The sequence below is a fragment of the Lissotriton helveticus genome, chromosome 2_1 (genome assembly GCF_964261635.1).
Source record: "Lissotriton helveticus chromosome 2_1, aLisHel1.1, whole genome shotgun sequence".
NCBI classification, from domain to species: domain Eukaryota; kingdom Metazoa; phylum Chordata; class Amphibia; order Caudata; family Salamandridae; genus Lissotriton; species Lissotriton helveticus.
In genome coordinates this window covers 1,159,350,611-1,159,365,546 of record NC_136059.1, presented here as the reverse complement: position 1 = coordinate 1,159,365,546, position 14,936 = coordinate 1,159,350,611, and the positions used below count along the sequence as shown (strand labels likewise).

At 50.3% G+C, this 14,936-nt stretch overlaps 1 protein-coding gene across 3 annotated transcripts in view; it reads right to left on the bottom strand.

Moving 5' to 3' along the window:
- The window catches only part of LOC144818516 (programmed cell death 1 ligand 2-like), a 432,156-nt gene that overhangs the window by 137,882 nt on the left and 279,338 nt on the right, over positions 1 to 14,936 (bottom strand). For all 3 annotated transcript variants that reach the window (XM_078676009.1, XM_078676007.1, XM_078676008.1), the window contains exon 5: positions 934 to 1,066. In XM_078676009.1, the coding sequence (XP_078532135.1) occupies positions 934 to 1,066 (133 nt within the window). The remainder of the gene's footprint in view (positions 1 to 933; positions 1,067 to 14,936) is intronic.

Below are 14,936 nucleotides of genomic sequence, written 5' to 3'. Positions count from 1 at the left end.
GCTCACTTTTGTATTTTGTTGGCTCACGATTGTAATTTTTGCTTCATTTAATGTAACGTTTGCCTTTGTATTTTGCCGCCACTCACCGCTCCTAAATAAATAACCTACCTGATCCGCTGCTCACCGCTCCTCCCCGCCTGTCCGCCACTCCTCCCCACCTGTCCGCCGCTCCTCACCGCCTGTCCGCCGCTCCTCACCGCCTGTCCCCCGCTCCTCACCGCCTGTCCGCCGCTCCTCACCGCCTGTCTGCCGCTCCTCACCGCCTGTCCACCGCTCCTCACTGCCTGTCCACCGCTCCTCACCGCCTGTCCACCGCTCCTCACCGCTCATCCCCGCCTCTGCGCAGCTCCTCACCGCGCTCGTGTCCACCAGTCCTCTTCGCGCTCCTGTACGCCGCTCCTCCCTGCGCTCCTAGCGTCAGCACGCACGTCGCGGCCGGCGCTTCTTCCAAGGGACTACTTTTTTTGGGGGGGTACATTTTTGAAATTACGTATATTTATTAAGTTTATATAGCCTATGTCCATCTGCACACCCTGACGATTACAACGATGTATCGGGTGTGTGGATTGGCGCTGTGGTTCCCGAGTTTACCCGCCTCAAAGGTTCAAAGTTCTTCCTTTATAATAGTAGTATAGATTAATATTAATAATAATAATAATAATAATAATAATAATAATATTATCATAACAATATAAAAAACACTTGTTTTTACATCTTCTGCTGCTGCTATGTAGTGTAAATAACAGATGTTACGATTACTCAATATGCTGTTACTCAATTTACTGACCTCAGAAGAATGGAAGGCTGAGTCAGCTTTTGTAGGATTGAAAATCATGACTTGCAGATCACAGCAGATCTCAGCTGAAAGCATAAACTCACTGAGTCATCTTACCACCCTGTTGAAGCAAAAAACTCCCCAAAATGTAAGCTTACCTTTGATAGAGCCTTGACTTGAATTTCCTTCGTTTAAGGATCACAACAAATGCAACACAAATAAAGAACACACAAACTGGAAAAACAACAGCAACGAAAAGGTGGTTTTCTGACACCAATGGGTCCTGTTTTGCTGGAGAAAAGAAATGAGAGAAGAATGTTAAAATACTGAAGTTGTAACTTGCTAAGATATTCAAGCTGCAACTTGAGGCTGTGCCAACATAAAACAGGTACTTTAATATTTAACATATATGGCACTTGACATGGTGCCGGTGTACATCTACTCAACTATGCCTGGTGTAGACGTTACAGGATTTATGTAGAGCTGTGGGCAGTCATATGCCCTCTTCACACTTGATCCTACTGCTGGTCTAGCTGGACACTACTTTCAAAAATTCAAAATGGGTGAAATTATTTGATGCAAAATTGCAACAGGTTGAAAGTTGGATTTCAATTTCATGATGTGCACATTGCCAGCAGGATGACTGTTCAGTTCCTTGTCTGGCCTACTAAAAGTTGTTGAAAACTTGCCAAAAAACCTGAATAATTGGGAAGAAGTTCAAAAACGATGCAAAGAGCAAGGATTTTTACAGAAAAGCGTGCATTGCTCATTTTTTGCAATTTTCTTCCCTTTCAAATCAACATACTTTTATAGCCTTGATAAGAGCCTGTTCCTTTAGAAACTTTACCACTTGAGATTGTTTGCGAAAGACATATGCCATTTTACCCATCTCTAAAGAGAATTTACCATGTGAAAATGTCTAGCAGGGAAAAGCTGGCATCCAACACCAGTGCAAGTATTTTTGGCGCGTTAGACGAAGGACCATTTACACAGTTTGGCTTGTCCCAGCACACCTGGCCACCATATGTAAACCCATCCTATGTGAAATGTTTTTTTTTTATATATTAACTGTTTCTATATTAAATCAACATTAACGTCTAAACACAAAAATGTTAATAGTTATTCTTTATTTTCATTAAGATTGACTATAGCTGAGCTTTAGCACTCAAGACGTGTCACCTGCGTAAGCATGCCGAGCAAGTCACAGAGGCGGAATCTGCTCTTACCAGCCTTGAGGCGTCCCATAACGCTGCACCTTCTGACTCTACTGCTGCTCGCCTCCGTGCCCAACAACTGATATACGGCACTGGTCCAAGAGAAAGCACAGGCGCGGCTGCTCCACACGCGTCACCGGGTATATGAATTCGGGGATAATGCAGGCAAGATGCTCGCATGGTTGGAGCGCCGAGAGCAAGGATCTCGATGGGTCTCGTCCATAACTAGGCCAGATGGGTCTGTGGCGATAGATCCGCAGGACATAGCGGAGGCATTTGCCGACCACCTTGAACAGGTTTACACTGCAAGTAATGTCTATTCGTCCACTGAATCTAGACAACTGTTGGAGGAGCTGCGTCTCCCGACCATCTCGGACTCTGATCGGATTGCCCTTGACGCCGACCTCTCCGCGGATGAACTCACTACTGCGCTCTTTGAGGTGAACTCCGGTAAGGCCATGGGCCCCGATGGAGTCCCTGTTGAGTTCCTGAAAGGAATGGTCCCTGATATTATTCCTCATCTTCTGAATATGTTTACAAAGAGCCTAGAGCTCGGAGTGCTCCCCCTTGACCAAAGACTGGCCTCCATCGCGGTCATTCTGAAACCAACCAAGCCTCCCACGGCATGCAGCTCCTATCGTCCAATTTCCTTGATCAGTGCCGGGGCCAAGGTCCTAGCTAAGTTATTAGCGACTCGTCTTCTCTTGGTGCTCCCTTCCCTGATACAGGCCGACCAGTCCGGTTTCCTACCGGGCCGGAACACGGCACTAAACCTCCGTAGGGTGCAGAATGTGTTGAGTCGTCGACCCACCATGTCTCAGGATGCTGCTATCTTATCTCTCGATGCAGCGATGGCATTCGACTCGATCGAATGGTCCTACCTGTTTGAGGTTCTCCATCGATTTGGCTTTGGACCCGTCTTCACCGAATGGGTGCGTCTTTTATACACGGACCTCTTTGGTCAAGTCCGGGTCAATACCTACACGTCCCGGAGATTCCCGCTTCATCGGGGCACCAGGCAAGGCTGCCCCCTCTCCCCCTTGTTATTTGCCCTCACCTTGGAGCCCTTGGCTCACTGGGTCCGCACCGACTCCTCAATCAGAGGCCTGCGGTGGAGCGACGAGACTGTGGACAAGATCTCCCTCTACGCCGACGACATCCTGATATATGTGTCGTCCCCACAGTCCTCCATTAACAGCCTGTTCCACGTCCTTACAAACTTTGGAAAATACTCGGGTTATGCCATAAACTGGACCAAATCGGTGCTGTACGTGTTGCATGGTCCGCCACCTTGCATGCCCAGGGGGTTTACAATGACAGTAGCCACGGAAGGCTTTACATACCTTGGTATTTTCATCACTCCCGACCACAAGGTGCTTTACGATCGTAATCTACTAGGCCCACTCCGTAGGCTCCGTAGCGACGTGGCTCACTGGCGATCACTCCTGCTCTCCCTCCCGGGCCGGGCGGCATTGTTTAAGATGTTAGCGCTCCCACGCTTCTTATACGTCCTACAAAACTGCCCTTCCCCATTCCAGACTCCTACTTCAGGGCGGTAGACAGCAAGCTCAGAACGCTACTCTGGGACGGCGGCGCTGCGCGAATTGCTCTCTGTAAGCTGTTCCAGGGCTGGTACAATGGGGGAATAGCCCTCCCCAACCTCCGTCTTTACTATTGGGCCTCCCAGCTTGTAGTGATCATCCAATGGATACAAGGTTCACCTCTTAATCCGGCCTTCCTATTAGACAGAGAACAAACGGGACGCGAAGGCTACCTGGGAGCTCTATACTGCAAACCCACTAAATCTAGATATGTGGGCCCCATGCTACACACGGTGGACATTTGGCACAGAGCCAATAGACGGCTGGGCTGGGCTGACAAACTCACCAAGGCATCACCATTGTGGTCCGCGCAGCGCTAGGGCTCCCTCTGCTTCTCCCAGGGCTTCGATAGATGGGACATGATCGGGATTTCTGAGGTTGGAGACCTTATCCATAAGTGTAAATTGCTGTCCTTCACTGACCTACAAACTAAATATGCCCTTACACCCACCGAACTCTTTAGGTACCTGCAAATTACACACGCTCTCCGGACTGCTTTTCCAGACATCGCCTCCATACCTGACACCTCCCCGTTGGATGACCGGCTACTGTCAGAACCCCTCCTTGCAAAGGCCATCTCCCTTACCTACCGTAAGCTCTGCAATAACCTCCCTGACCCCTTCCTGTCGCTACGGGCCAAATGGGAGTCAGACTTGGGTCCCTTAGATGAAGAGGACTGGCGGTCGGCGCTAATGTCTCCGAGGGAATCGGCCATATGTCATAGGTTTAGATTAATCCGACTAAAAGTGCTGCACAGAGCATACATGTCCGCCCTTACCCTGGCCAAGATTGGTCGACGGCCTGATGCTCTATGCTTACGTGGATGTGGCCTCCCCAGGACCTTCTACCACATACTATGGGATTGCCCAGTGATACAACAGTTTTGGACGGCAGCGATACGTAAAATGAGCAGCTCCTTGGGGAAACCACTTCCCACATCACCTAGGGAATGTGTCCTCAACATGTGGGGGCCGAACGACCTAAACGCCCTAGAGTTACAATGGGCGGCGCTGGGGTTTCTGTTGATCAAACGATCCGTGGCGCTGGGTTGGGGCTCCCCAGACAGACCTTTGGTAGTAGGATGGGTGGCAGCAATGGATCAATGCATGATTGCGGAGAAGACAGTGTATACAATAAGGGGCTGCCCTAAGGTTTGGAACAGGAAATGGGGCCACTGGAATTCATACCGTGGCGAACTGTGTGATTCCCCGACGGCGGAACTGGCACTATCCCGTAGGAATCCGGGGGGGGTCTATGAGCTTGGGGGGATTGGACTTGCCTCTGCAGTGACCTGCATAGGTTTTTTACGAAGTATGTGTTGTTCCTATGAATATGTTTTACACCAACAGGGGCCTTGGGCAATGCGACACTGCTGGTCAGAACTGGACACTTGGGTTGGACTGGATGCTATTTTGATTTTTCTGCTGGATTTACTTATTTGGTTAATTGTTACTGTTCATAACAAAATATGTGGTGCAATTACCTTATCTGTATCTTATGAGGGTATTAATTTGCTTTTAATATGGTTTTGTCACACAAAGATGCCGTCCGACCTCAGGGTTGTGGACTGAATGGCTGTGTACTACAACTCAACCCGTTTACTGCTTTATCTTTTGTCTGCATGTATACAGATGTGCTGTAACATTTGTCTCTTGACATACCACAATAAAAAAGTTTTTAAAAAAAAGATTGACTATAGCCAACGAAGACCTGCATTTTCAAATGGCTAACACTGGTTTCACCTTGATTTGAATCTCGTAAAGATTTATTTCTAGGTGAAGCCGAAGTCCTAATTATCGAATGCAAGGTTCTTTTCTTTCTTTCCCAGGAGAATGAATGCTTTCTTATCACTGTGATAAGCATGGAATGTTATAATGAGTAGCATACTCATGGAGACACCTACAGAGTACAGGCGGCTCCCTGTATCTCATCTTCTTGCAGATAATAATAATGCAAGTTCGAAGGATCGCAAGGGACGCTATATTGTGACGATCCTGAGAAGCTAATGATTATGCAATTGTTTCACCTCGCCATAACCTGGTTGGATCGTTTCATGAGAACTGTGTGTAGGTGTAGAACATTGTATAATTGTGTGATTTAATTTAGTGCAGAGTAGGTTATGAGTTAGTCTGTTCCTCAATGTAGCTTAGAGAAGAGCAGAGTAGGAGATTTAGAGCATTCTCTATGTGAGAGAACTGATTTTTCTTAACCCTGAAACTTTCCCAAGAAAAGCACTAACAAAAATCTAGTAGCAGAGGATGGTTTCCACTGAGGCTTGGATAATTTAAATTCAAACTGATATCCAATATTTGACGGCAAGTCAGTCTACATTCCTGATCTTCCATGGTCCCCATTGGATTATTTATTTATTTATTTTTTTTTTTTTTTAAAACCTTTATTGTGCACGAAAAGAGAACAAATACGGGCCTACAACCATCAGGCCGGCCACGGGACTTTTAAGCACAGGTGCGAGCAATGCGGTTCTACAGCGGCATCAGGCAAGATAGCAACAATTAGTAACAGTTACATCGAATGGAGTTATGCCGCCAAGGAGAAGGAGCATTGAAGGTTAAATTTCTAAAGTTTCGATTGAAATATAAATCAATAAAGAATAGAGTCAAGAAGAACTGAGTCCGGACATTAGCTTCATAACATAAGCAGGCGGCATCAATAAGAACAACATTGGGAAGAACATTCCGTCAATATGGCAGTACCATACAAAACAACAGTAGCTGCAGTTCACTTTTACGTACCACCCTCAGCGCCGCCCACTCCCTACTAACCCCTATTGCAGACCCAGAACAGAAACCAAAGCAAGAAAGCGCAGAAATTAGAGAAAGAAGGCCCATAGAAACTAAAAGAGGAAAACTATATCTACCCCCCCACCCTGCAACAATCCGGAGGCTACGGCCTACCCCCCCCCCCCGGCAAAGTGCCTGTCGCCCAGTAAAGAACCCGAAATATAGAATCAGAAGAGAAGAGAAAGAAGAAAAGATAAGAAAATAAGATGTTCACACTTGAAGTATCGGGAGGAAGAAAAGAACAAGCTATTCTACCACTCCCAAAAGAGAAAGGAAAGGAAACGGAAACGGGGGAGGAGCCCTAACACTAACAAGACTCCCGGTCCCCCAGCCATGTATAGCCCCCTTTACCGAATGAAACAATAATATCGAGAAGTACACTACCAAAAGGAGAATTGAATCAGAGACATCCGGGTCCCCAAGTCAGTACCGGAATGATCACCCCGTCCATACGGGCAATAGCAGGATACGCACAGTCCCACCCCATGTGAGAATATACCAGGATAGACATCATTAGCAGAACAAATGTGGGGAGCTACAACCATTACATACGCCAGAGAGGCGGCAGAGTTCAAAGTCGTACCAGCTAGTCTAACAAAGGTGAACCCCCGGAGATCTCCAGCGCTAATCAGGTCGCGAGCGACCACTACACCATGACGCCCAGCAGAAGCCCGCCCCAGTCGGAACAAAGGGACAAAATGGCCGCCTTAATGAGGACGCAGACAAAGGAGAGCAAGATGGACGCTACCCTAAACAAACAGCCCCCACGTCACATTAAACTTCCATGGTCAGGAGACAGGAACCAAGGAGAATGCGGCGGAGCCGACAGCCCGCGATTTATCAGGGTAGCCAGTATATGGTGCCGACTGTGCCATGGACAAAGGTCACAATATCTCGAAGGACGCCATGATTGTAAAGCAGATCTACCCCTAGCAATAATAAAGACAGACGGGGGAAACAATCTACATCATACATATGATACATGCAGCCAGTACGTACAACATTTCAACCCCAGTCCCCAGCAAGGATAGATCTATTATTACCGGAGGAGGGCCAAGTCCAATGCCCCCGGAACTCCCCAGTCATCAGTGTACTCTTCCACCCCATACGTGAATAATCACTATAAAATCGAATTACAAAACAAGATGGGAAGGGATATTACTGTAGCACGTGCGGAGGAAGCGCCAAAGTCCGAGACTCCACCAGACAGTCCAACACAGTTCAGAACATAGAGACTCCTAGCCCTGGCCCGATCGTAAATGCCCGCCCAGCCATGGCTCCCGGACAGAGCCCACCACAGATAGAACAAAGGAGCAAGATGGCCGCCCTCGGCAGAATCGAGTTATCAAAGGGCAAAACGGATTCCGCCAAGCGCATTCAGTCTCACTGTCTCCAGGGAGTATCAAACTCAGGGCAGACAGGCATTCCAGAGTAAGATACAAAAGTAACGGAGCCTGCGGGTAACAAATCTGCAGGAAAGACAGTCGCTGCACAGACGGCTCTGTAAACCATGGTTGCACTGCCCCGGTTGAAGTCTTGATATCCAGGAAGAAGGGAAACAGTGTAGCGTCGCCAAAAGAAACATCCCCCATGTGTTCGGGCGGTAACATCGTAGCACAGTTGGAGCCCAATGAAGGCAGATCAGTACTGCGTGGGGAAGAAGACGGTGGTATAAGCGCCACTGAGAGTATCACATCATCAAGCATCCTGCCCAGCAAACAGGAGCTTTCACACCACGCAGCCCTCAGGTCGGCAAGCGCTAACATAACAGAGCCGCGGGTCGGCTCGGGCGATGGTTCCACTTCATCCACAGCGTAATGTGCGGCTCGCCCCCCGGCACACCGATCAGAAGCTTCCCGGATGGCACAGTTATGGGTCATAGCATAGCCTTCCCTCGTTACAACAGCGCCATCCATTTCCGTCCCTCTGCCGGGAAAGCACGGGGTTAAGTCGGCAAGGTCCGCAAAACGAAACAGGGTCTCAGGTCACCGGTGCAGTTCAGGGCAGACGGTAACGGAGGCACAACAGGATGAGACACCCTCGACCGGCCCAGGGCGAGGACGAGTCAGAGGCAGGCACCGTCAGCTGGCCACAGACCAATGCGGGGAATGCGCGGCGTGTCTCACCTGAGCATCCTCCACAGCAGAGCGGTGGGGCAAAGTCCAGGCGGTCAAAGGAAAGCCCTGTGAGAGGGGCCAATGGCTATAGGCATCTGTGTGTTACAAGGCAGGTCGTCAGCATTGCCCCGGCCAGATCGGGTCACGGAGCTGCAGCAGGCGCCATCTTAGCGGGTCAGTCCGGGTTTCAGCTCAATGTCCAGGAGCGGCCGCCGAAGCAGCTCGGCGATATCTCCAGTTGGGAGGCTGGCAGGGCCCTCGGAAAAACGGCAACAGCCTTCGCTCACTTTCGCCGTTCCCCCGCAGCCACTCAGTAACAGGATGAATAGCAGAATTTATCTGCGGGAGACAAAGGCTCGCGGAGCCGGGAGACTACACGTCTGTCTCCTCCGCCATCTTGGCTCCTCCCCCCCCATTGGATTATTGACGGCATTCCGGCAAACCTGAGAGTGGCTGCAGTCTCCAAGGACTGTAAATATAAGTAGGGTAAAGTAGTTTTGATTGTAAGTTGTCGAGAGTCAAAGTACTGCAGTTTTTGATGATTTGTCATCCTTTGAGTTGTGGTGACAAATTGAGTCCAAGTGGGCTTTTGTGTACCTTTCATGTATATCGCTTGCGCTTATTGAGATGAACTTGCTTATTGCTCAGAGTTGAAGTTTGGTAATTGGATTAATCGTAATCCAAGATCCCAGGAAACAGAAATATTTAAGTGGTATTTGACTTATATGTTGAGGTTAGGGTGTTGGACTGTGAGGAGCCATGGCCGCACCAAAATAGGGACTTTTGTTGTGAGATTGTGCTAACTTAGATTGGTGTTTGGTTGATCCTTCATGCACAAGAGTAGACTGCTCTAGTCTGAGTGGGTTCCGGCAGGTCAAGAACTTGCTTGTGTGTTCAGTAGTGCCAGGAGGATACTATTTCCTTTTTCCCCTAGAGCAATTGCTGATTCTATTTATCATAAGGTAAATGGACAAGAGTTGTTTTATTTTAATTTTTGCTTATGCAAAGCTGATCAGAGTCAAGTGACAGTCGCTCTGTGGTGTTGCGAGCTGAGTCATTAGGTATGGTATTGATGTTGCTTGTTCAGATTGTGTACCATGGTGTGATTGGTCGTTGCACCATCTGGTGACGCACTATGAATGGTTAAGTTTTATGTAGTCAGGCGGTGAGATCTTTTGTGTCGCTGAGTACTACATTGGGATTTGCTGTAAACAGGTGGGCATTTCAATTTGATATTTACAAGTTCTGTGCCATTTTGCATGAGTAGCGAAGATGAAATTCTCTAAGGGAATAAGAGCTATGTTGAGTAATGATGTGAGTGTACTTGTCCATGAGGGTGAGGTGGCTCCTCCCGAGGGGAAACCTGCATATGATAAGTTCACTAAGGTCGGATTACACACTTGTTTCTGGATCAAACAATGTAATAGGATCACACAGAAAGATGAGAAGTTGCAATTTCCTTCACATGACACACTTAATGTGAGGAAAATTGAAAAATTGAGACAAGTGATGTACAGTTTGAAGCACTGAACACATGAGAAAAAGCTGCGCATGAGAAGGAGAAATATAAAACCCAAATGAGAAATAAAGTCCATAGTTTGATGGAGTTAGGTTGGAATGTGGAACAGGAAGGGTGGAGAAGTGATTTAGGGCATAAATATGTATCATGTAAATCAGAGGAGGGACAGAACACAGAACTGAAGAAGTCATGAGAGTGAGGTGGGGTGATGAAAGAGAGCCAGAGGCTGGCAGTGATTCAGGGGATGAGTTCTTGGATGATATGCTAAATTCTCAACGACCTCCACATAATGTTGTATCTCTGCCAGTAGAGCATCCTCTAATCCAGTGGTTCCTAAAGTGTGCGCCGCGGCACCACGGTGCGCCGTGATTAGATGCCAGGGGCGCCGCGGCGCAGGATGTGGATTGTGGAAATTGTGCTGCCAGGTCACTCTGCATCTCAATGAGTGATTGATGGAGAAAGCCTCACACATGCCAGACATTGGCCCGCAGTCTTGGGAGGGCGGAGAGGTCTGTGAGTGGGGCTGTGGCTGGACAGCCCTGGGAAGCACCAGGGTTTAGTGAGGGTGGTCAGTGCTGCATGAAGACAGAGCCCTTTCTTCCACCCAGCCACCCACCTCGGAGGCCGATAGCTGGCTGGGGGAAACAACTCTGGAGCTGCACTATATTCAGGGTAAATTACAGAGCTGTGCGCCCGGGTCTTCCCGAAGGAAATCTTAAATTACACAGAAGCGACCGGGACGGCTGGGGGGTAATCATAGACCCAAAGATGTGGCTCCTGTTTTGGAGGACGAGCACTGACGAATGAGAGGCCAGCCCTCGTGATCCGGTGAGGGGGGCGGCGACCAAGCCACAGAGAGGCCTCGGAGCCTCCGTCCTCACTCATCTATGCGCTGAAAGAACACCAAGATCACACACTCGAGGAGTGCGCTGCTGGGAGGAGGGAGAGAGTGCACTGAAAGGGCGCCAAGAGCACACACTCAAGGAGTGCGCTGCTGGGAGGAGGGAGAGAGTGCGTCTAGGTGCCTCATGGCTCTTGGGTGCAGTGTCTACAGTCCAGCCAGGAAGAGTGTGGTGCCGTGGACACACTCTACGTGTGAACACACTGGAGGCCCGATTCACGAAGGTGAACTTGCACTTCTGTGTGGCTTTACTACATTTCAGCATTCACAGGGGTGCACTTGATCCTCTTGCAAGCGGGTACAGTCAGTGACTGCACCCGCCCGCAAGGGGATGTCTGGGGAGTCCACAGGATCGCCTTTATCCCCCGCAGAAGCAGGCAGGGTCAGAGGCCTGGTGGAGAGCGTTGGGTGGGTACAGGGTCAGAGGCCTGGTGGAGAGCGTTGGGTGGCTGGGTGCGGGGTCAGGGGTCTGGGGGAGAGCCCTGGGTTGGTGGGTGCGGGGTCAGAGGCCTGGTGGAGTGCGTTGGGTGGGTACAGGGTCAGAGGCCTGGTGGAGAGCATTGGGTGGGTGGGTGCGGGGTCAGGTGCGTGGGGGAGAGCGTTGGGTGGGTGGTGCAGGGTCAGGGGCCTGTTGGAGAGCATTGGGTGGGTGAATGGTCAGGGGCCTGGTGGAGAGCGTTGGGTGGGGGGTGTAGGGTTAGGTCCTGGTGGAGAGCATTGGGTGGGTGGGTGCAGGGTCAAGGGCCTGGTAGAGAGCGTTGGGTGGGTGGATCAGGGTTAGGGGCCTGGTGGAGAGTGTTGAGTGGGTGCAGGGTCAGGGGCCTGGTGGAGAGCGTTGGGTGGGTGCAGGGTCAGGGGCCTGGTGGAGAGCGTTGGGTGGGTGCAGGGTCAGGGGCCCGGTGGAGAGCGTTGGGTGGGTAGGTGCAGGGTCAGGGTCCTGGTGGAGAGCGTAGGGTGGGTAGGTGTAGGGTTAGGGGCCTGATGGAGAGCTTTGGGTGCAGGGTCAGGGGTCTGGTGGAGAGCATTGGGTGGGTGGGTGGGTGCGGGGTCAGGGGCCTGGTGGAGAGCGTTGGGTGGGTGGGTGCAGGGTCAGGGGCCTGGTGGAGAGCGATGGGTGGGTGCAGGGTCAGGGGCCTGGTGGAGAGCGTTGGGTGTGTGCAGGGTCAGGGGCCTGGTGAAGAGCATTGGGTGTGTGCAGGATGAGAGGCCTGGTGGAGAGCGTTGGGTGGGTGGGTGCAGGGTCAGAGGCCTGGTGGAGAGCGTTGGGTGGGTAGAGGGTCAGAGGCCTGGTGGAGAGCATTAGGTGGGTGGGTGCAGGGTCAGGGGTCTGGTGGAAAGCGTTGGGTCGGTGAGTGCGGGGTCAGGGGCCTGGTGGAGAGCGTTGGGTGGGTGCCTTATGCCCTGATGCAGCCACACTCTGACAGCTTCTGTCTTGCCTCACTCCTCGTTGAGGGGTCGTCACTCGTGACTGCTGCATGTTGGAGAGTGTGGTGTGTTGTCTTTCAGTTTTGTGTTCCTGCTCTGCTCCCTCGAGGACGTCCTCCTGTGAAGCCCTTGTGCGGCCTCGTCGTCCTACATATATGGTCCTGGGCGAGGGCCTTAATCCTGGCCTCATAAATCCCTCCCAGTCTCCACTATTTCATGTAGGCACACTGCGCATCGCAGACCACACACAGCTTCATATATAGCACTGTATAAAGCGCCTACTGGTTATACGTCTTCAGAGGCTGTTTATGAATTTATGGTGATGTGAAAAGCCTCTTGCGCCGTGCTCTTTGTAATTTTACTACGTCATCTGATTCAATGCTCCCCAAAAGCAGCACAAGGCCCCCTACCAAGTATTTTTTTGCAGTTTTATATAGCGCGAACTCCACCCGAAGGCATCAGAGCGCTTTACCTTAGCACCAGTTGCGTTACAGACTAAACATTAATTTTTAGGCACGGGGAGTCCATCATGCTTTTGAAATGGTGCCATTGTTCCAGGTGGCAGCCCCCTCCATTGGGTGGGAAGGGTGCAAGGGGGTGGCCGAGAAGGGTGCAAGGCAGAGGGGAGAAGGGTGCAAGGCAGAGAGGAGAAGGGTGCATGGTAGTGGGGGAAATGGGGCAAGGCAGAGGGGAGAAGAGTGCAAGGCAGAGGGGAGAAGGGTGCAAGACAGAGGGGAGAAGGATGCAAGGTAGAGGGGAGAAGGGTGCAAGGCAGAGAGGAGAAGGGTGCAAGGTACAGAGGTGCAAGGTACAGAAGGGTGCAAGGCAGAGAGGAGAGGGTGCAAGGCAGAGGGGAGAAGGGTGGAAGGCAGAGAGGAGAAGTGCGCAAGGTAGAGATGGGTGCAATGCGGAGGGGAGAAGGGTGCAAGGCAGAGGGGAGAAGGGTGCAATGCAGAGGGGAGAAGGGTGCAAGGCAGAGGGGAGAATGGTGCAATTAGAAAAGGGTGCAAAGCAGAGGAGGAGTAGGGTACAAGGGGGAGGGGGAGAAGGGTGGAAGGGGGAGGGGGAGAAGGGTGAAAGGCAGAGGGGGAAAAGGGTGAAAGGGGGATGGTGATGAAGTTAAAAATGTGCTCCCCTCCCCGAAAACATTTCTGCGGACGCCCATGATCAGAGCCCACCTCAGGTAAACTTCTTGTAACCCCACAGAGCTCCTTGAGCCTTTCTCTAGCCTAGTTACTTTTAGTGGGAGTGCTTTATACTACTCTATGATGGTGTTGTATGCATTGAGATGTACTTTATAAGATCTTTGTGATTGCAAATAAAGTTTTATGATATTGATGGCTACTCTCTGAATCCTTCATCACGTGTAGGCTTGATTCTTCATGTAGACCGGTGGTTCCCAAAGGATGCGCCGCGGCACCCCGGTGCGCAGGTAAAAAAATGGTGGGAAGCCATGGCCAACTGCCAATTAAGTCAAGGGAGCCACGGGTCAAAAAAGTTTGGGAACCACTGCTCTAACCCGAGTAGTCAAGTGAGGAAGAGCAGACCTGGGAGGTGGTTTGAGTGTGCCCGCTGAGCAGAGTTCATCAGAGTGAGGTTTGCACTTAGTCACTTCAGATCCATCATAAGTAATCGTTAGTACATCTGTCGTCATTACTGCCCCTAATGTGCCTGCTGTTGTGATAACCCTTAGTATATCTGCCCTTGCTACAACTATATTTAGGAGCACAATCCCGCACAGAAAAGGTTTCCCTTGAAATACAACTGATGCAGTGTCAGGATCACAATCTCAGACAGAAGGGACTTCCCCTGAAGATAAAGATGTGGTATGATTAAAAGCAAAATTTGAGGACCTAGGGGCATATTATCAAGTAAGGGCGTTACATTATTGCCGCTTTTATCGGCAGGAAACTGCCGATAAAGCGGCGATAATGGGCTTGATAATATGCTCTATGAGTTCCAATCAAAGCCCATGTTAGATGTCTTCACATATAACATGGGCTTCGATTGGAATTCATAGAGCATATTATCAAGCCCATTATCGCCGCTTTATCGGCAGTTTCCTGCCGATAAAAGCGGCGATAATGTAACGCCCTTACTTGATAAAATGCCCCCTAGTTAGGGGGGGACTAATGAGACAAACTTCACAGACATGTACAACGAGACTGAGTTTAGGTTCCTAAGCAGAGATTCTGCAATGTATGCCCATACAGCACTTAAAAGACTGACAGAGCTGGCGAAAGTTTGGAGCAGATATGAATAAAAATCCGATTTTAAAGATGAGTTTTACGGGGAGGAGCTCCGCGCGCATCCAGGATGGCCGCGTGAGCGCAGGGCTCCCGAGTCCCTCGCTGCCCTCCGCATATATCCTGAAAGATATCCTGACTTTGACCACGGGTTCTTGCAGATGAACCTCAGCTGACACCTTGGCTGTTTTCAAAATTTCATTTGGACTTCGGGAACCGCAGATACTCCGATCGGAGTTTTGGAGGCCCGCCCCACGGCGACACCGGGAGCTGGCACACCAAGACGCCGGGGAGTAATTGAACAACAGCGGCCTGAGGGGTTTCCCCTGTTGCCCTG